We start from the raw sequence: 16,974 nt of genomic DNA, 5'->3' as shown, positions 1-16,974 counted from the left end.
ATGGAGAGCTGTAGATGGAAGTGAGGTTTGTGAAGAGCAGAGTGATAATGTGTTCTGTGTCTGGTTCTCCATGAAGGTGGACGTGCATTGAGGCGCACACAGAGGAGTGGACACTGAAGTGCGGCCTGTATACACATTTTCAGTTTTGTGGAGAGAATTTCAAGTAAGAGAGACTTAAATTTGTGTGTGCGTGTGCGTGTGTGTGTGTGTGTGTATTCTTAAACAGACCCAGTTCTGTTCCAGTTGTATGTCCAGGTTTTTTTCTTTTTTTCTTTCATACAAAACAATGAAACCAAACCACTCTCTGCCTGAGGTATAAAATCAAATTGGTTTTAGAGAGATATTCTGAACATTGTTTTATTTTTAATTATAAAGGTGCAAAAACATTGTAGAGTGGAAAACATGAAGGAGAGAGAGGCAGTGGCACTTTTTTCCTTTAGACTCACACAGAGAAGTCAGAAAGAGCAAGTGTCTTTAGCCTTTAGCAATTCACTCTGACATGTCACAGGCTCTAGAGACTAGTTAACCAATCAGTTATGGCACTGAAACATCAGTGTTCCGAAGACAAACGCGTCACACAACCAATCAAACACGAGTATATACACACACAAAAATGAACTGATCCATAAAGACCTTTTCTTTTTCATGTTCTTATAATGTATATTTATGATAGAAAACTGAAGTGTTCCTTACATTAACTTCCTCACATTCCTACATTGTTCCTTTGTACATTTTTGTCTATGTGCACGTTTGTGAAATCAGTGAAGGAAAAGACCAGATTAATTATCGTAAAAACAGAAGAGAGAGGAGAGGATAAAGGAAGACTGACATTGATAACAGACGGCAGTGAAGCAGTAGAGACAGACATATAACAGCCCTGTTCACCATAGAAAACAACTGTGTGATATTAAGAGGGTTTTGCACATTTGGGGTCAGCCAATCACTGTTTCTTTCACTGACAGGTGGTCATATATGACATATGGAATGCAGAATTTTTTTTCAGAAATGATATGATCATTAGTTTAATATCGAGTTGTAAACTGCAAATTAATATTTCTCTTATTAGTGAAAAAATAAGTAATTACATAATAATTGTTTAATAATATAATACACATAATAACTGAATAGTGAACATACATTCTTTAATGCACACAGAAACATGTTAAGGATGATGTAATGTCTATGCTGTTAGATTTCATGAAGTAATTTAGTAAATGTAACTGTGTGTCTTAGATTGGATTTCAAGTTGGATCTTGGACATGACAGATGGACTGAATTACCAATCTATGATATCAGTCTCACCTGTCCACACTCAGAGAAATCCAACTTCAGCTGGAGAAGATTTTTTCAGATAATTTACAGAATCAAGCGGTCCAGAGAAACGTATGTTGCTCCTTTTTCTCTCTGTCTCTGTAACATTTGCTTTTTAGACCAAGTTTCAGAATCAGATTTTATAACACAACCCCAATAAATGCAACAGCCTCCCCCATCTCTCTCTCTCTCTCTCTCTCTAAAGTGTTTAACTGGTTCTCTCTTACTGTCATTTCTGTATTTGTCTCTTAATGTTCATTTCAAGAAACAAATATCTGTTTCCATGCAGGAGTCCAGACTCAGATGAGCAGTTTGATGCTCTGCTGTCTTTCCTGAGCTCTGTGTCTGGTCTGAAGAAGGTGGATCTGAATGTGAACAGTCTGACTCAGAGCTGGGCTTCCAGGATCCTCTCCCTCATCCAGACCTGCCCCAGTCTACAGGACATCAGGTAAGAGAAACACCTTTCCTTGAAAGTATTTGTCTCTAGTAATATATGTGAATCTGTGTTTGGTAAAGTTTATCAGACATTTGGTCATGCTGACTGAGTTTATTGTCTGAGTGTATTTGAGTACTAATGAACAGTGTGTCTGTCTTCTGTATTGTAGTTATAAAGCTGTTGAAGGTGGGAAAGGTTTATTACTGGAGGAGGGAATCAGGTTACTGCAGCACTCTCAGATACGCCCAGACTGCACTCTGACTGTTGAGGGGTTTGTATCTGTACACTTTTATAACTCTCTGTATTAGGGCCGGCCATCTGAAATTTCGGTCCTTTTCAAATATTCTTTTTTTTTTTTTGGATCTAGTTTTCCAAACACTCCATATGAAAAACAATACACAAAGGCTGAACATTTACAGTTGGTCCCAAAACAATCCAGTTCACAGATTAAGTATTTCATATTTTAACCCTCATTATCTCAGTTCCTTATGTTTTATTCAGTAAAAACAATAAATGAAATTTAGGATCCATTACTAAACAAAAACAGAAGAAAAAATCTAAAGTGCTTTTTTGTGTCCAAAAGAGAACCACAGTAAAGCTCTATAACAAGCAGAACTGTCACAGACTCCGGTTCCATCATCCACACCACTCTTTCCAGTTCTCACTCTCATCATGCCCAGTCACCTGAATATTAGTTTCACCTGCTGTGTCTCTACTCCTGCCCTGCCTGGTTGTCTCTTTTCTTTGTTAGATATTGTGGTTTCTCGTGCTTTGTATGTACCGTGTTATTTCCTCGTTCTGTTGTATGTATTCCCTGTCTGTTTCGTCCTCGTGTTTTCCTGTTTTGGTTCATTTTGTTAATTACCTTGCTTCACCTAGTTATGACTTCTCAGTTTTTGACTTTGGGCTTTGTTTTGACTTTGCTTTTTGGATTACCCTCAATTTTGGGAGAATAAAGGTTTCTGCAGTTGGATCCATCTTGTCTCGTTGTTTTACGAGAACATCTCTTTAAAAACATTTCCTTCACAACATTTGAATGAACCAGTTGATTTGTGATAGACTCATTTAACAAAGCACAGTTAACTCTGGACATTAGTGTCTTCAGCTTTGTCAACTTCACCACCATTAAACCACATGTGACATCATCAGTACCAGCAGCCTCCCCTCATTAAAGACCCTCAACAATCCATCAGAACATGGCCAGAGACTGAGTCATAAAATCTTACCAAAAACAACCCTACTTTAAATGGACATGAACATTTACCTTTTTTGTGGGTGTAATTCATATTTAAAAAGTTTTGCTTTGCCAAAAAATAGTCAATCCTAGGTACCTAGGAGCATTCCCATGTCTTTATGGAGAGCTACAAAATGGAGTTTTATGAAGAGCAGACAGATAATGTGTTCTGTGTGACTGGTTCTTTATGTAGGTGGCGATGCACTAAAACCACTGACCAGTGCCTTGAATTGAAGTACCCAAAACCCACCTGTAACCAGAGAGTGAAGCTACAGTTCTGTGGGGCCCAGCATCAAGCACTAGATGTAAACCAAGACCAGGCACTTCAACCTTTTTAACAAGTCTAAGACTGTTTGTGTCCAGACGACTACTGAAGACCAGACTTTCTGAGTTCTGGACCAGTCAAAATTCCTTAAACCCCAGACCAGCAAGAGTTGGTAGTTTATGTAAAACTCAGATGCAACATGCTCTGGTCTTATGTGTTCAAGTGTGGTGTAAATACCATTAATGAATTGTTAATTGTAATTACTATTAAAAAAAACTTCTACATTTTGTTAATTCAAATTAATTGATAATGTCAATTACGATTAAATTGTTACGGTTAATTTTATGTAATCTCCTTAATGAAGTTTGTGTTATTATCCTCTTTAGTTGGACTGTTGTCTGGAGTTAAAGTTTTATTAAAGTTTTGGAACTTTATCCACAGCTGCTCTTTTTGGCCAGGTCTCAGTGGAACTAACCTGGTTAAAACAGAGACATTAATCAATCAATAAACATGACACAGTAACGCTGAACTCAGGCCAGGTCTCCCAGTGATCCACTGTATTCTGTGTCTATTCTGTGTCTGTGTGTGTGTGTGTGCGTGTGTCTGTGTGTCTGTGTGTGAGAGAGTGTGTTGAGTTAAATAATTTCCATGGTAATCGTGTATAATCTGTCAGACTGTCCCACTGAATCTTCATCTAACTCCTAAAACATGTAAACACAACACATCAGACAGTACGTTTATTCAGCTCTGTTTTATAGAAATTCATGTTTACATTGTGTAGAGCGCTTGACCAGATTACTACACTGGGCTCTCGGACAGTATTCCAACCCCTTCACTTTTTCACACACGTTTTTTGTTTCATAGACTTAATTAAAACTCCAAATGTGACTATGCTGGATGTCTGAATCTATAGAACATGAGCAGTCTGTTTACGATGAGAGATCAGATAGAGACCAAGTGACAGTGGTAACTATCTTGTGGTGTTTACTGTGAGAATGTGCAGCAGGATCAACAACACACCTGCAGACAAAAAGTGATGATTTCTCTGACAGGTAAAGGTGTAGTGAAAGTGAATGAGTAGTAATTTCACTGACAGGTAAAGGTGTAGTGAAAGTGAATGAGTGGTAATTTCTCTGACAGGTAAAGGTGTAGTGAAAGTGAATGAGTGGTAATTTCTCTGACAGGTAAAGGTGTAGTGAAAGTGAATGAGTGGTAATTTCTCTGACAGGTAAAGGTGTAGTGAAAGTGAATGAGTGGTAATTTCTCTGACAGGTAAAGGTATAGTGAAAGTGAATGAGTGGTAATTTCTCTGACAGGTAAAGGTATAGTGAAAGTGAATGAGTGGTAATTTCTCTGACAGGTAAATGTGTAGTGAAAGTGAATGAAGACCGGAGCTCTGGCTGGGGGACGTCATTTTGTTAATTGTTCTCTCCTAAGTTAAGAGGGTGGATTTAGTTAACAGGGTGGATTTAGTTAACAGGGTGGATTTAGTTAACAGGGTAGATTTATAGTTCTCTATAAACAGTACTGACTCTGAAGCAGGTAAAGTGGGGAGACAGAGGAGAGTGTGAAGGTGTCATGGAGAGAGTGAATAATGGAGAGATTTAAGAGCAGAGATTAAAGGCAGTAAATCCCTTAGAATCAAGAGCCTTTACCAGAACACTAATACAAAGTCAAACTAATACAAACCAGTGTCTGGATCAGTCCACTCCACAAACACATCTCTACTGAGACACAGGTTCAGATCCAGGCTCATGCTGAATCATTAACTGTTTCTCAGATTTGATTTGTGGATAATATTAAACCTCCATTTTACAGACAGCTCAACTTTTCTGTCATTTCTGTTTGTCTATTAAATGACATTTATTTGGCGTGTAAGATGTGACATAAAACTGAATGAATCATAGAGTAAACATATAGATGTACTAGAACAATCTCAGTGTGTTGTCATGGTAATGTAAGACCACAAATATTGGACAGATTCTTGTGTTTGTAAACACTGACACAGGAGCAGTTGCTGAACAGAGTCTCTACTGGGGAACATTGTAGTGCATCTCAGGATTAAGATCCCAGGACAGTTGGAACATTGTGTCATGTTATTATACTGTAAATATTAAACAAGACAAATACTATTAACTACTACTACTACTACTACTACTACTACTAATAATAATAATAATAATAAAAATGTAACTCTAATTAATTATTTTATTAAAATCTGAATTTCACAATGCCGACTCATCTGTGCCATGTGAAGTTTGATCTCAAAATGTATAGGCCTACTATAAAACATAATAAGATATTAAAAACACAAACACAGTGAGAGACACTAAAACACAACAAGTAACACATATGAATCATGAAGTAGTATTAAAGTGACAAGAGTGTTTTCCCAGGTTTGGTCAAAGTTATTTTAACAACAGATCTTTGAGCCCTAGATAGGCTGGAGTTCTGAGAAGGCTGCTATTTCTAAAATTAGGCAAAATTTAACTGACCTCACTCTAACAGCAGTTTAATAAGGGAGAAAAATTTATGTTTGCATTTGTTTGTAAAGTTTGTTACTTAAAATCAAAGCTGCAGATGAAATAACTTGCTATGCTGAGTAGTTATACAGACGGAATTGTGGTGAAGCTCAGAGTCAGTGTCTTCGCTATGGTATATTAATCATTTATTAAATCTATGGGATCATATTTATATGGTATTCCGTGTCCTTTGCCACCGTTAACACTGTAATATTACTCACCTTTTACATTCTAACATATCTCACCTTGATCTGCTCCACTCAGTGTGATGAATCATATTTTAAATGATCATGCTTTAAGTTCTGCACCATAAGTCCAGTCAAAAGTAAAAATGATTAAATGTTCTCACTAGCATTTTATTAAATATTGTCATTATTCTAATGTATTATTGCGTGTACTGGTGTTGTACAAAGAGATCTATGGTGTGTAGTGTAACACTGTCTTGTTACCAGGCAACACACAGGGAACATGTGATGTTGCACTTTCCAGCGCTGATTCCATGTAACATCAGTTTATTCACCTCATTGATTCCTGGGTAACAACACTTGTCTGTAGGTAGGCCTACATGTAAAAGTAACATAATAACATTGGATGGTTATATAATGCACTAATTAGTCATATTTTAAATGCAACTACCCACACCATTTTGGAGAATTCTGAAGCCGTCACCTGACCTGAGATACAATAACAGGGAAACAAGATGGAAAGAGATAAGTTTGCATTTTAAAGCTCCAATACCTTTTAGTTTCATACTAATTACAGTCTATTACTGTCTATGTACACCATGCTTCATTTGACCATTTAAAGACATAACAGGTAAGAAAGAAAGTGGAAAGAGGTAAATTAATATTTCACAGTGTGGGAGAGAATTCTCAGCCTGGGCCAGATATGGATAAGATTCTAACCACACTGTTCACTTACTTTCAAAATGAATAATCAAAGTCTTCAGAGTCTGATCCAGTATATGTTTATTGCACGAACTCAATGCAGCATACAACATACAACGGAGCCGGTCCCGGGAGTGGCTGATGCATTCTCGCAAAACACCGATTCTTATACATATTCTTATCAGTTCCCGAAAAAAGGATACACATTACCTCATCTCTTTGTATGTGGGGCGCCTCTGCCGGCCCAACTTCACAGACTCCCCCTCGACTCTGCATTATGTCATTATGCCATATTCTCCCTTTACGCCTAGCGTAGGTTGTCACTAATATTTACTGCCCTGATGTTACGTCCCAGATAGTGAGTTGGGTCTAGGGGTATGATGCAGGGACGTAGCATAAAGAAACCCACCACCAGTGTCGGACTGGGACGGTGCGAGAGGGAAAAACACACGGACACGGGAGCAATGTACAACAAATAAAGTGCAACGTATTAAAGATATTTACAAAGTGACAAAGGAATAATTACAGGAATATTTACACGAACACGGAGAGGGGAGGGAACGATAGACGGCGCCAAAGGAATGAACGAAATAGAACAAAAACCACCCTAAATGCCTACGGGAAAACACACACTTAACTACGAAAAACAAAAAGGTGGCAGAGCCAAAATAAACCTAACTACACTCACTGATTATCAAAGCAAAACATACAATAGTGGCACCCGCCTCTAACCTAACCCCTATACACAGTTAACTCCTAGCCCCCTCTTACCTGTTCTTCTCCCCACGCCAGTCGAAAACAACCAAAGCCAATCCGTAATCCAAATCCGTAATCAAACAATAACAAAAGTCAAACACGATACACAGCGAGTTATTATAACACAAGAGAGCACAAGAGCGAACGCAAACGAGACCGAAATCTACCGACAGTTAAAAACCGGCATCTTTAAATTTCCGCGCCCCATCTCCGGTTGGCCATCCGACGAGGGGCACTCCATCTTTGGTTGGCTGGCTGGGAACACGGAGGTGGGACGCAACACCAGGCCAGGTGGGGAGTGACAGCTGTTTCGCGCCACCGCTGGATCCCTGCGTCAGGTGACAGGGGAGAGGAGAGAGAGAAAGAGAAGAAACAAGACGCAGGACGCAACAAGACGCAAACACACACACACACACACACACAAATGCGCCGCACGTAACACCTGCTCATTAGTGGAATTAGACGTACCATGAAACCTTGAGCGTTTCACCCTCTACATGCATTATTAATGACTACAACACACCGGCAGAGTCTCCTTCCTTATCTCACATGCAGCCCCTAAAGTACCTCACAGGCCTCTTCTTTTTGAACACAGTGAACTTGATATTTCTTGTAATACAAAAGATTGTATAGTTATAACTTTTAATATAAATGATTACATTGATTCACCCCTATAATAATGAATATATTATTGTTACATTGTTTATCATGATTGCTACAATGATTATCTTAAGGGAGCATATTATTTCTCCAACAACAGACCTCACACCACAGTATCTCAGTAGAAGTACTTCATTTGTTTTGGGGTAATAACCCTCATACTGTGAAACTCTATGGGTATTTGAAAGAATTAGTGTGATATGTTGGTTCATTAGATATTATGCTGCAGAAGCTGAACATTTAATCCCTAAAAATGTAAAAATTACACAACAATTACTGACAAATTGTCAAGTAGTACTCAGTTTTTACTGCAGGTTACTAATTACTTAGTAACAACTGGAAATTTAATATTTATACACGGATAAATACAACTTGTTACGACTATATACGAGCGCAGAAGCTACAAACATAAGCCCTTGTTCTGTCCCTTTGCAGTTAGCACAGGAAGAGTGGTAAAGGTGAAGGATGTTGGTGTAAGAGTCCTGTAAATGCAGCATGTGAATGGAGTGGGTTAAACAGCAAGCAACCACAGAGTCTGCTGACAAACAGCATGAATTTGGCTTTAATGCACAAATTACATCATCTTTTTTTCATCTTGGATTTTAATGCCCCCACCCCCTTCACCAGTCCCCAATTTATAATTTTTACACTTTTCAATTATTACAATATATTATTTTTTACCAATGTATATTCTGCTCCAAGAACCAAAACCCTTGCATCATCAAATGTGGAGACCCAGGCTGTTTACTATAGACTGACCTTTCCCATCAGGATCTCAGTGTTGTCCAATGATAGGAGTGTTCTGTGTTAGGGTTAGGGTTAGGGTTAGACTTTCAGAACACAGGCAGGTTGAACTCTGTGTGGTACCCATCTAGCCCCATGTTGTCACAGATATATGGACTCACCACTCCAGCAGTGGTGTGCAGTATCATTTACTGCTGCAACATCCAAATACCCACATTTACACTGTATAGCATGAGGTGTGTTTGTGCAATCATGGAGATAAAACAAGCAGACAGTCTGTAATGACTGGGAAGGTTGGTAGACTGAGCTTACCAGCTACTGTAAACAGGCTATATGAAATTACAGACACATTAGTAAACAAGATTCTGAACAAACCCACTGTTATTGTGAGACTGCTGTCAGCCTACTGCATGTGCATGACCTCAGTGGAGATTTATTTAGAGAAGTCAGACATGTATCTTATGGTGGTTATGAGATATGAGATATTCTGGCATTTAAACTTGTTTCAGCACTGGTATGTCACCCACCTAATTCTACTAGATTGGTTGTGCTTCTTGGCATCATCCAGGCAGAGAGCAAAAGAGACATTTTTAAAGTTCTGTCTTTCTATTCCCAGCCTTACAATGTGAAAAACCATTCTATGCTCATTTTTGGTCAATTATTACCAAAAATGTAACAGAGAAATGTCTCTGCCAGGTGATATGGGGGGAGGGGCAAATATTGTGTATGGTTTTATGCTTCCTGTCACAGGAAGTGTGTGAGCGTTCTGTCTTTTTCCTACTTTAAGTTTCAGTTTCTCAGCTTTAACAGAGAGCCGAAAACTAGACAGAATATATCTCATTCTACAGTGTTTTACTCTTGGAATTTCGTCACAGTATAAACTGATTTTCTTAATCATGTTTTCTGTGTAACTGGTTCCATAAACTATAAGTTTATCTGATCAGAGGAGAATGAACAGGAAAGGAGGGGGAAAGCCTCTGGACCCATAACTGCAAACAGGAGATGGAGGAGAGAGATCGTAAGTCTGCATTATTCTGGAAACAATCTCATCGTTAGCACAAGAGAGTTTTGTGTATGAATATGAATAGTGGAGGTATCTGCAATTGTTAGGAGCAATTTTCACATGTAGAGATCTTTGTTAGAGGATTTTTATAATTCTGTCACCTTCATGCTTCACAACCGATTTAATCATGATTGTAAAACAAGGTCGGCATTCTATGTAAAGTTACTTTCAGTTTGACACCCGTCACTTAAAGGCAGATGTCTTAATGCACATGCCCATCGTTTGTTCATGTTCCAGTCAAAAGCTTTCGGTTGATATTTTGGCCCATTAGTGTTTAGATTCAAAGCATGTGACTGTAATTTGTTGACAAGGAAAATATTTTTAAACATACAAGACTTCTGCACAGCTACTTGCTGAGGTATAGTTAAAGAAGGAAATAAAACAGTGAGGACGAGCGTGAGCTACATGGAGAAAAAAAGGGACACCAGACGAGAGGGAGAGAGTTTAAAGATCATGTGAATCTGCACATAGACACAACACACATGTCCTTTTGCTATGGCTTTGTTTCAGTTCAGTTCAGTTTCTGACACTGGGTGGTAACTAAGTGGTGTAACTGTTTCCTTCTTCTTCAGATGCTCGATTTGTGGATGAGCACAGGGCGGAGCTTATCCAGAGGGTTACCGTGGTGATGCCCCTGGCAGATGAGCTGCTGTCACTGGGCATGCTCCATGAGGAAACGTACACACAGATCAGTGCAGCCAGGACCAGTCAGGAGAAAATGAGGGAACTCTTTACTGCACTGCACTCTGGAGGAGACAGAGTCAAATCTACCTTTTACCATGTCCTGGAAAGACTTGAGCCACACCTGCTCCAAGACCTGGGTAAGAAAATCAAGGAACTCCAGTAGAGGGTCAGAGGGTTGAGGTCAGAGACTCCATTAAAGGTATAAGGTGAGTTTAACACTGGTCAGTCATGTGATGTGGTTCTCATTATTAGATGGTGGAAACAGAAGGAAAAGGCCTCTGTCCAGCTCTGCAGATCAAGAGAACACAAAACGTCAGAGTGAGTCTATGTCTGAGTCTTTCATTAATGTTTTGACTGAGATAAATAAGCAATAGTGTTAAATTTGTTATGATATATACTTGCTGCATTGGCATGATATGATAGAAATTATGCATGTTCAATATATCTGAGAAGATAACAAAATAAACTTTTCTGTTATTTTTAATGAACAGAGAAAGTGATTCAAGCAGAGAGGGTGATTTTGTCTCTTATTCTTGTAGTAAATCACACTTTTACTGATATTGTCTAAAATAGATTTCGCAGGACCCCAGAAATGTTCAAACCGAAATGGCAGTAATGGACTATATGTGTCTATGTAGTAGCTTGGATTTAAATTTGTATCAGATATTTGCAGCTGTGATGTTCTGTAGCAAAGGCTGGATGCAAGTGCAGCTGAAAAGTTTCTTTATTTATACCAACATAGTAACCCAATTTACAAAGACTTACAAAATGACGGTTCGAAGCTTCAGATGAGCAGAAAAACCAAAGTAACACAAGCACCAAATAAAGTTGCACAAAGAAATGGGGAAAACCAAGGAGACTTTATACAAAACTAAACAAGGCTAAACTAACTAAAGACAGATGTGGTTAATAATTAACTAAAAGGACTAAACCAAAACCCAGGAAGAAACAGAAGTAAATCAAAAACAAGACTGAACCAAAAGCCAAGCGTACATAAAAGAACCAAAACTGACCACTAGAGGGGGGGAAAACGAGAAACCAAGGATCAGGAAGGAGCAGCATATGAAGAAACACAGGTGTAGGCAATAAACAAGCTCCTCAGTTTAATTCACTGCATTAGTGAACAAAATGAGGTGAACATCCCAGAGAATGTTTCCATCCCAAAAAAACAGGCAGATATGTTTCAGAAAGGTTCAGCAATATGGGGCGCTTGCATGGCACAGTGGAAAAGACAACAGCCAATTTATCTGGGATTTTCCACTTGACTGAACTTACCCAAAAATGTGACAGCATAATTGGCTGTCTCCAAAGAAAATTTCCTACTCAGTATCCACATTAAAAAATAACTTTTCGTGCAGATTAATTTGAATGTTTGGTCTGATAGGACTAATTTCCTTTAACCCTCACATGTTCTGGTATCCATGGTAAATTTGAAATGCATGGTGACTTGATTACTAATTAGCTTTGTCTCACTTTGTCATTCTGTTTAACAGAACCTGTGGATTACATTGTGAGATTAACTCAAACATCAACATGCCCACTCATGTGAACATGATGACACAAAATTATTACTACTCAGTCACAGACAGTAACAAAATAACACAATCCATTTATATACATAAATATTCAAGTATTAGTACTTCATTATATTTTCATTTTATTTCCATTTCTGGACACTTTTTACTTTCACGTCACTGCACTTCAAAGTAAAATATCTTACTTTTGACTCCACTGCATTTATGGGACTCACTCAGTCTTCGTAATCTTGGAGGGAAAAAAGATTGTGTTAAGTATCTTATATTACACAGAACAAAATTATAGTAGACTAATGTATTTTTGTGGGTCCTCTCAGATACTTTTCTATTCAGTCATACTGTGCCTATTTCATGCCTGTAGTTCACTCGTTTACTTCCTTTGACTTGCACTTGTCTCTGGTCTAATACTGAACTCAGCCAAAGTGCGTATGCTGCAGACATCTCCTTCATGGTCACATGGTTGGTCTGTATCTTGCCTCTCCTGGAAGTTGCTTTGGATAACAGCTTTGGCTAAATGAATAATTATAAATGTGATGTAAATGTCTGTTGGAGACAGTCAGTGTGAGTAATGTCTCAAACTTTCTGGCTTTTCCCATTTATTAAACAATGCCTTTGAATGTAGCATTTTGGGTTTTTTAATCTTTATTTGTGTGCTGTCCTCCAGAGGAGCAGAGTGTTGGTTGTCACTCTGCTGAGGGTTTGAGTGTCAGTGTGTCAGCTCAGACTGGAGGCCACATCATAGCACCAGTTCTCAGTTCTCACTTCTTTGGAGGCAACCGTGGCCTAATGGTTAGAGAAATGGGCTTGAGACTGGAAGGTTGCCTGTTCAATCCCCTAGACTGGCAGAAAAAAGGTGAACAGTGATTTCCTCCTGTTTCACATTAAACTGAAAGCTTTATAAGGGGAAAATAAATGCTTTAGATACATGTCTTTCAAAACTCTGATCAAAGGTTCATACTCCCAAAGTGCAGAACAAAACAGTATAGAAATAGCTCAGTTGTTGCAAAATTGCACAGATGAAATGTCATTTTGTTTTATTTATTGTTTTATTATTATATTTTATTTATTTATTTGATCTGTTTTATTGTTTTTATTCTTAGCTTTACTGGTTTAAGAAAGATTGGAACCTGAGTACTTTTAGTATGTTTATAAATTGTTTGTGTTGTTTATTGGTTGTTGGTAAATTGTGTGTCAAGAAGGACGATGACTCGTCGACCAGAGGGTTGCTGGTTCGATTCCCAGGCCCAACAAGCACATTTCTGAATAATATCTCCTAATTGTATCATGTATAAGGAGAGAAAACCACATTTTACTTGAGAAATATCAAACAGTTCCTCCTTTTACATTCACAAAGTGGCGGTGGTCTGTCAGATGCTGTCAAAACAATTCTCAAGTCTGTTCAAAAGAATATTATAGTCTTTAGTGTCAAATGCTGCACGGAGGTCTAGTAATACAAGTCAAGAGATACACCCACAGTCAGAGGACAAAAGTAGGTGCTTAGATACTCTCTGTGCTATGATGGGGCCTGAATCCAGGCCTGAATCATTTTGAATGTTTGAATAGCTTTGACAGTCAGAGATACAGACAGAGCACACAGTATATCACAGTTGTATTCTTGATAAATTATTCTATATATGTACAGTTCAGCATATTCAGATTTTATTGAACAGAACTGAACATATTTGTACCAAATATATATTCTTCATAATTACAAGACCAGTGTTTTTTATTTTATTTTATTTATGTATTTATTTTTTGTTGTTGGCCTAACCGGAATAAACCTCAAATAAAAGGAATTGCTCAAAATTAATCTTGACAAGATTAAGTTTGAGAAAGTAATCAGACATCTAGACTCAAGTAACAGCTGCTCACACTAACAGGGAGGATGTGCGAGAGAGACATCTAGAGATATTTAGCACAGATGGGCAGCAGTGGTCTAAAGGATAGAGAATTGGGCTTGGGACTGGAGGGTTGCTGGTTTGAATCCCAGGCCCACGGCTGTGTGCCCTTGAGCAAGGCACTTAACCCTAATGCTCCCAGGCGCAGAGAAATGCAGCCCACTGCTCCTGTGTCTGTTGGGTTGGATGGATGGGTTAAATGCAGAGACAAATTCACTGTGTGTGCAATCACGGAGACTTAACTTACCTTTGGGTACAAAGAACCTGAACCTTGGGCAAGGCACTTAACCCCCAACTCTCTCCTGCTCCTACGCTGGCCACTGCTCCTGTTGTGTGTGTGCTCCGTACCGGGTGTAAAGATAGGCTGAATTCACTGCTTCAAGCAGGGGTGGGCAAATCCGGTCATCCGGTCCTGCTTTTTTTTTTTTTGTCGACCAACTAAATACAGTCTCTGATTGGCTGAAGAGCATGCACACCTGTTTTCAAAGTGAAAACAACAGGTAGCTAAGAGGTGAAAACAAAAACCGGCAGGACACCGGCCCTCCAGGACTGGATTTGCCCACCCCTGGCTTAGAGTGTGTGTATTCTATTCTATTTTCTCACACACAACAGTTACTGGAAATGTTACATTTCTGGTCAGTGCTTGAGGTAAAGGGTCTCCTTTCATTTAAACACGGATATTTCATTAATATTAATGCATTAAGGGACATTGTCATCCAAAAATTAAACATTATTTGAGGATTTGGGTTTTTTTGAGGATTTGTGGCCTGTGTCTGTTTCTCCGTGTGAGTGTGCATGTGTGTGTGCGTGGGTGTGTGGGTGTGTGCGTGGGTGTGTGTGTGTGTGCATGTGTGTGTGTGTGTGTGAGTGTGTGAGTGTGTGTTTGCATGTGCGTGTGTGTGTGTGTGTGTGTGTGTGGCAGGGTGAAACCGAACAGGGGTTCGGGTCGCCCAAAAATGCACCAAAAATAAACAAAAAAAATGGCTCCGCCGCAAGTAGCACGTAGGTGCAAGGTGTTTTATTTACAGTGCAACAAAGAAAAAACCCAGTTCCAACCAAAGTGAAGAAAAAGTGAAGAAAAATGTCCAAAATGTCAAATATTTACAGGAAACTAAAAAAATATATATATATATTTACAAAAAACACAAAAACAAACAAACAAACAAAAATATATATATAGGTAAACAAATAAATAAACCAATAATCAAACAAATCGCTACTTTCAATTTCACTTTCCACTCACTTCAATTCTCCACAGCTACACTCTGTCACTCTCCTGACTCCCTCAACCTACAATGATGAAAAAAAAAAACCCTTTGTACTCTAAGCCCCTCCCCCAGAACATACCACATTCGTTCTGTTAAGTTAAAATAAAATAGCCCTTAATTATCCCCTCCAATACATACACATAATCATCAACACAAATATACACTCTACAATAATGTCTCAACTTGTACCCTTTGTGGCTAGTAACAGCCAATCATCACACTTGAACGAAAAACCCCTTTTCACTGGAGTGGCCCCTTCCCCCGTGGGCATCACGCATGCGCCACTCCAGCTAAACCAAATAAATGAACTTGGGTTTCTGCAGCTCTGTTTGGTCCTCCCCTGCACCGGTAGTTGTGCCCTGCTGTAGTACAGACAAACAGACACACGGAGAGAGGAAACGAGGAACGGAGGAAGACAAGACAACGAACAAAATCCTATAACAAAACAAAAGACATTTAAACCAAACGCTAAGTACAATAAAGACGGGACCAAACATTTCAATGAGTAATTGTGCGTGTTTGTAACATGATAAAGACGGTAACGGTAAAACAAACAACAGTAAAGACGCTAACAAACATTTAGGTGTAATTTAGGGTGTTTGTGGGGTGTTTTAACCTGTAAGATTGTGAACGTGAATTGGAAATGTTTGTGTGTATGAAACCGGGTAACCTGCTGCGCGCTTCGAGTGTGCACCCTCGAAGCTAACGCATTATGTTATCGGAATATGTGTATTATAGATATGTATGAATGGCGTACACGTAACAGGACATAAACACGAACAAACAAAGTACAACTGAGGGAAGTGGCTAGTTTGTGGGGAAAAGACGCCGCCCGCGGCCTGAGACAGAGCCCTCTGTCACAGTGTGTGTGTGTGTGTGTGCGCGTGTGTGTGCGCATGTGTGTGTGCGTGGGTGTGTGGGTGTGCATGTGTCTGTTTGTCCGTGTGAGTGTGCATGTTTGTGTGTGTGTGAGTGTGCATGTGTGTGTGTGTGGGTATGTGTGTGTGCGCGTGTGTGTGTGTGCGTGGGTGTGTGTGTGCGTGGATGTGTGGGTGTGTGTGTCTGGGTGGGGACTGTGTGTGTAAACTCTGACTAATTGAAATTTTTGTTGGTTTGACTCCTGAATACACAACTCTCTGGCCATGGTGCATGTTCACAGTCTACAGCAGTGACGCACTCCTGTCAGTGACAGAGAGGAGGAGCAGAATCTTAAGAAATTAGAAACATGCAGCATTATAGTCTCTTGAGCCATTGTCTATTACCTGTGCAGTGAAATGAACAGGAACAGAAAAAAAATCTGTTTCTTTGTGAAAAGTTTGTTTTGAAGGAGTGTGTGCAGAATGCCAAAAAAATCTCCCCCTCTTTTTTTTATTTTGGTCATGGTCCTTTTTCAGAAAATTAAAATTTGAAATAAGATTATTCATAGCAATCTCTAACAGTTCACTGTTACTTGGTTGCATTTCTGTAGTCACAGTAACACATGCTTCTGGGAGATATATAGTGTTGATTGGACATATGTCAGCTGACATAATGTTCCCCACACCAGTACATAAATTAGAGTCAGGTAAGAGCAAGGACTTCCAAGAGCCTCCAAGGAGATATTAATATTACTGATGTTAATTAAAATTATTATTAATATAAATCGCTACATGACAGGATTTAGAGCTTGTGATACTTTAAACTGAAACTGAAAGGCTGACGATCTGATACA

General features: G+C 39.0%; 1 protein-coding gene across 1 annotated transcript in view; it reads left to right on the top strand.

Moving 5' to 3' along the window:
• Nucleotides 1–16,974, top strand: part of LOC115811238 (NACHT, LRR and PYD domains-containing protein 3-like) — a 36,129-nt gene that overhangs the window by 2,559 nt on the left and 16,596 nt on the right. Inside the window, exons 2-5 of the mRNA XM_030773358.1 lie at nt 77–163; nt 1,601–1,759; nt 1,917–1,933; nt 10,451–10,699. Coding sequence (XP_030629218.1) covers nt 77–163; nt 1,601–1,759; nt 1,917–1,933; nt 10,451–10,699 — 512 coding nt within the window. The remainder of the gene's footprint in view (nt 1–76; nt 164–1,600; nt 1,760–1,916; nt 1,934–10,450; nt 10,700–16,974) is intronic.

This window comes from Chanos chanos, chromosome 5 (genome assembly GCF_902362185.1).
Source record: "Chanos chanos chromosome 5, fChaCha1.1, whole genome shotgun sequence".
Taxonomy (NCBI): domain Eukaryota; kingdom Metazoa; phylum Chordata; class Actinopteri; order Gonorynchiformes; family Chanidae; genus Chanos; species Chanos chanos.
The sequence above is the reverse complement of the archived record's forward strand: the minus strand, read 5'-3'. Positions and strand labels throughout refer to the sequence as shown.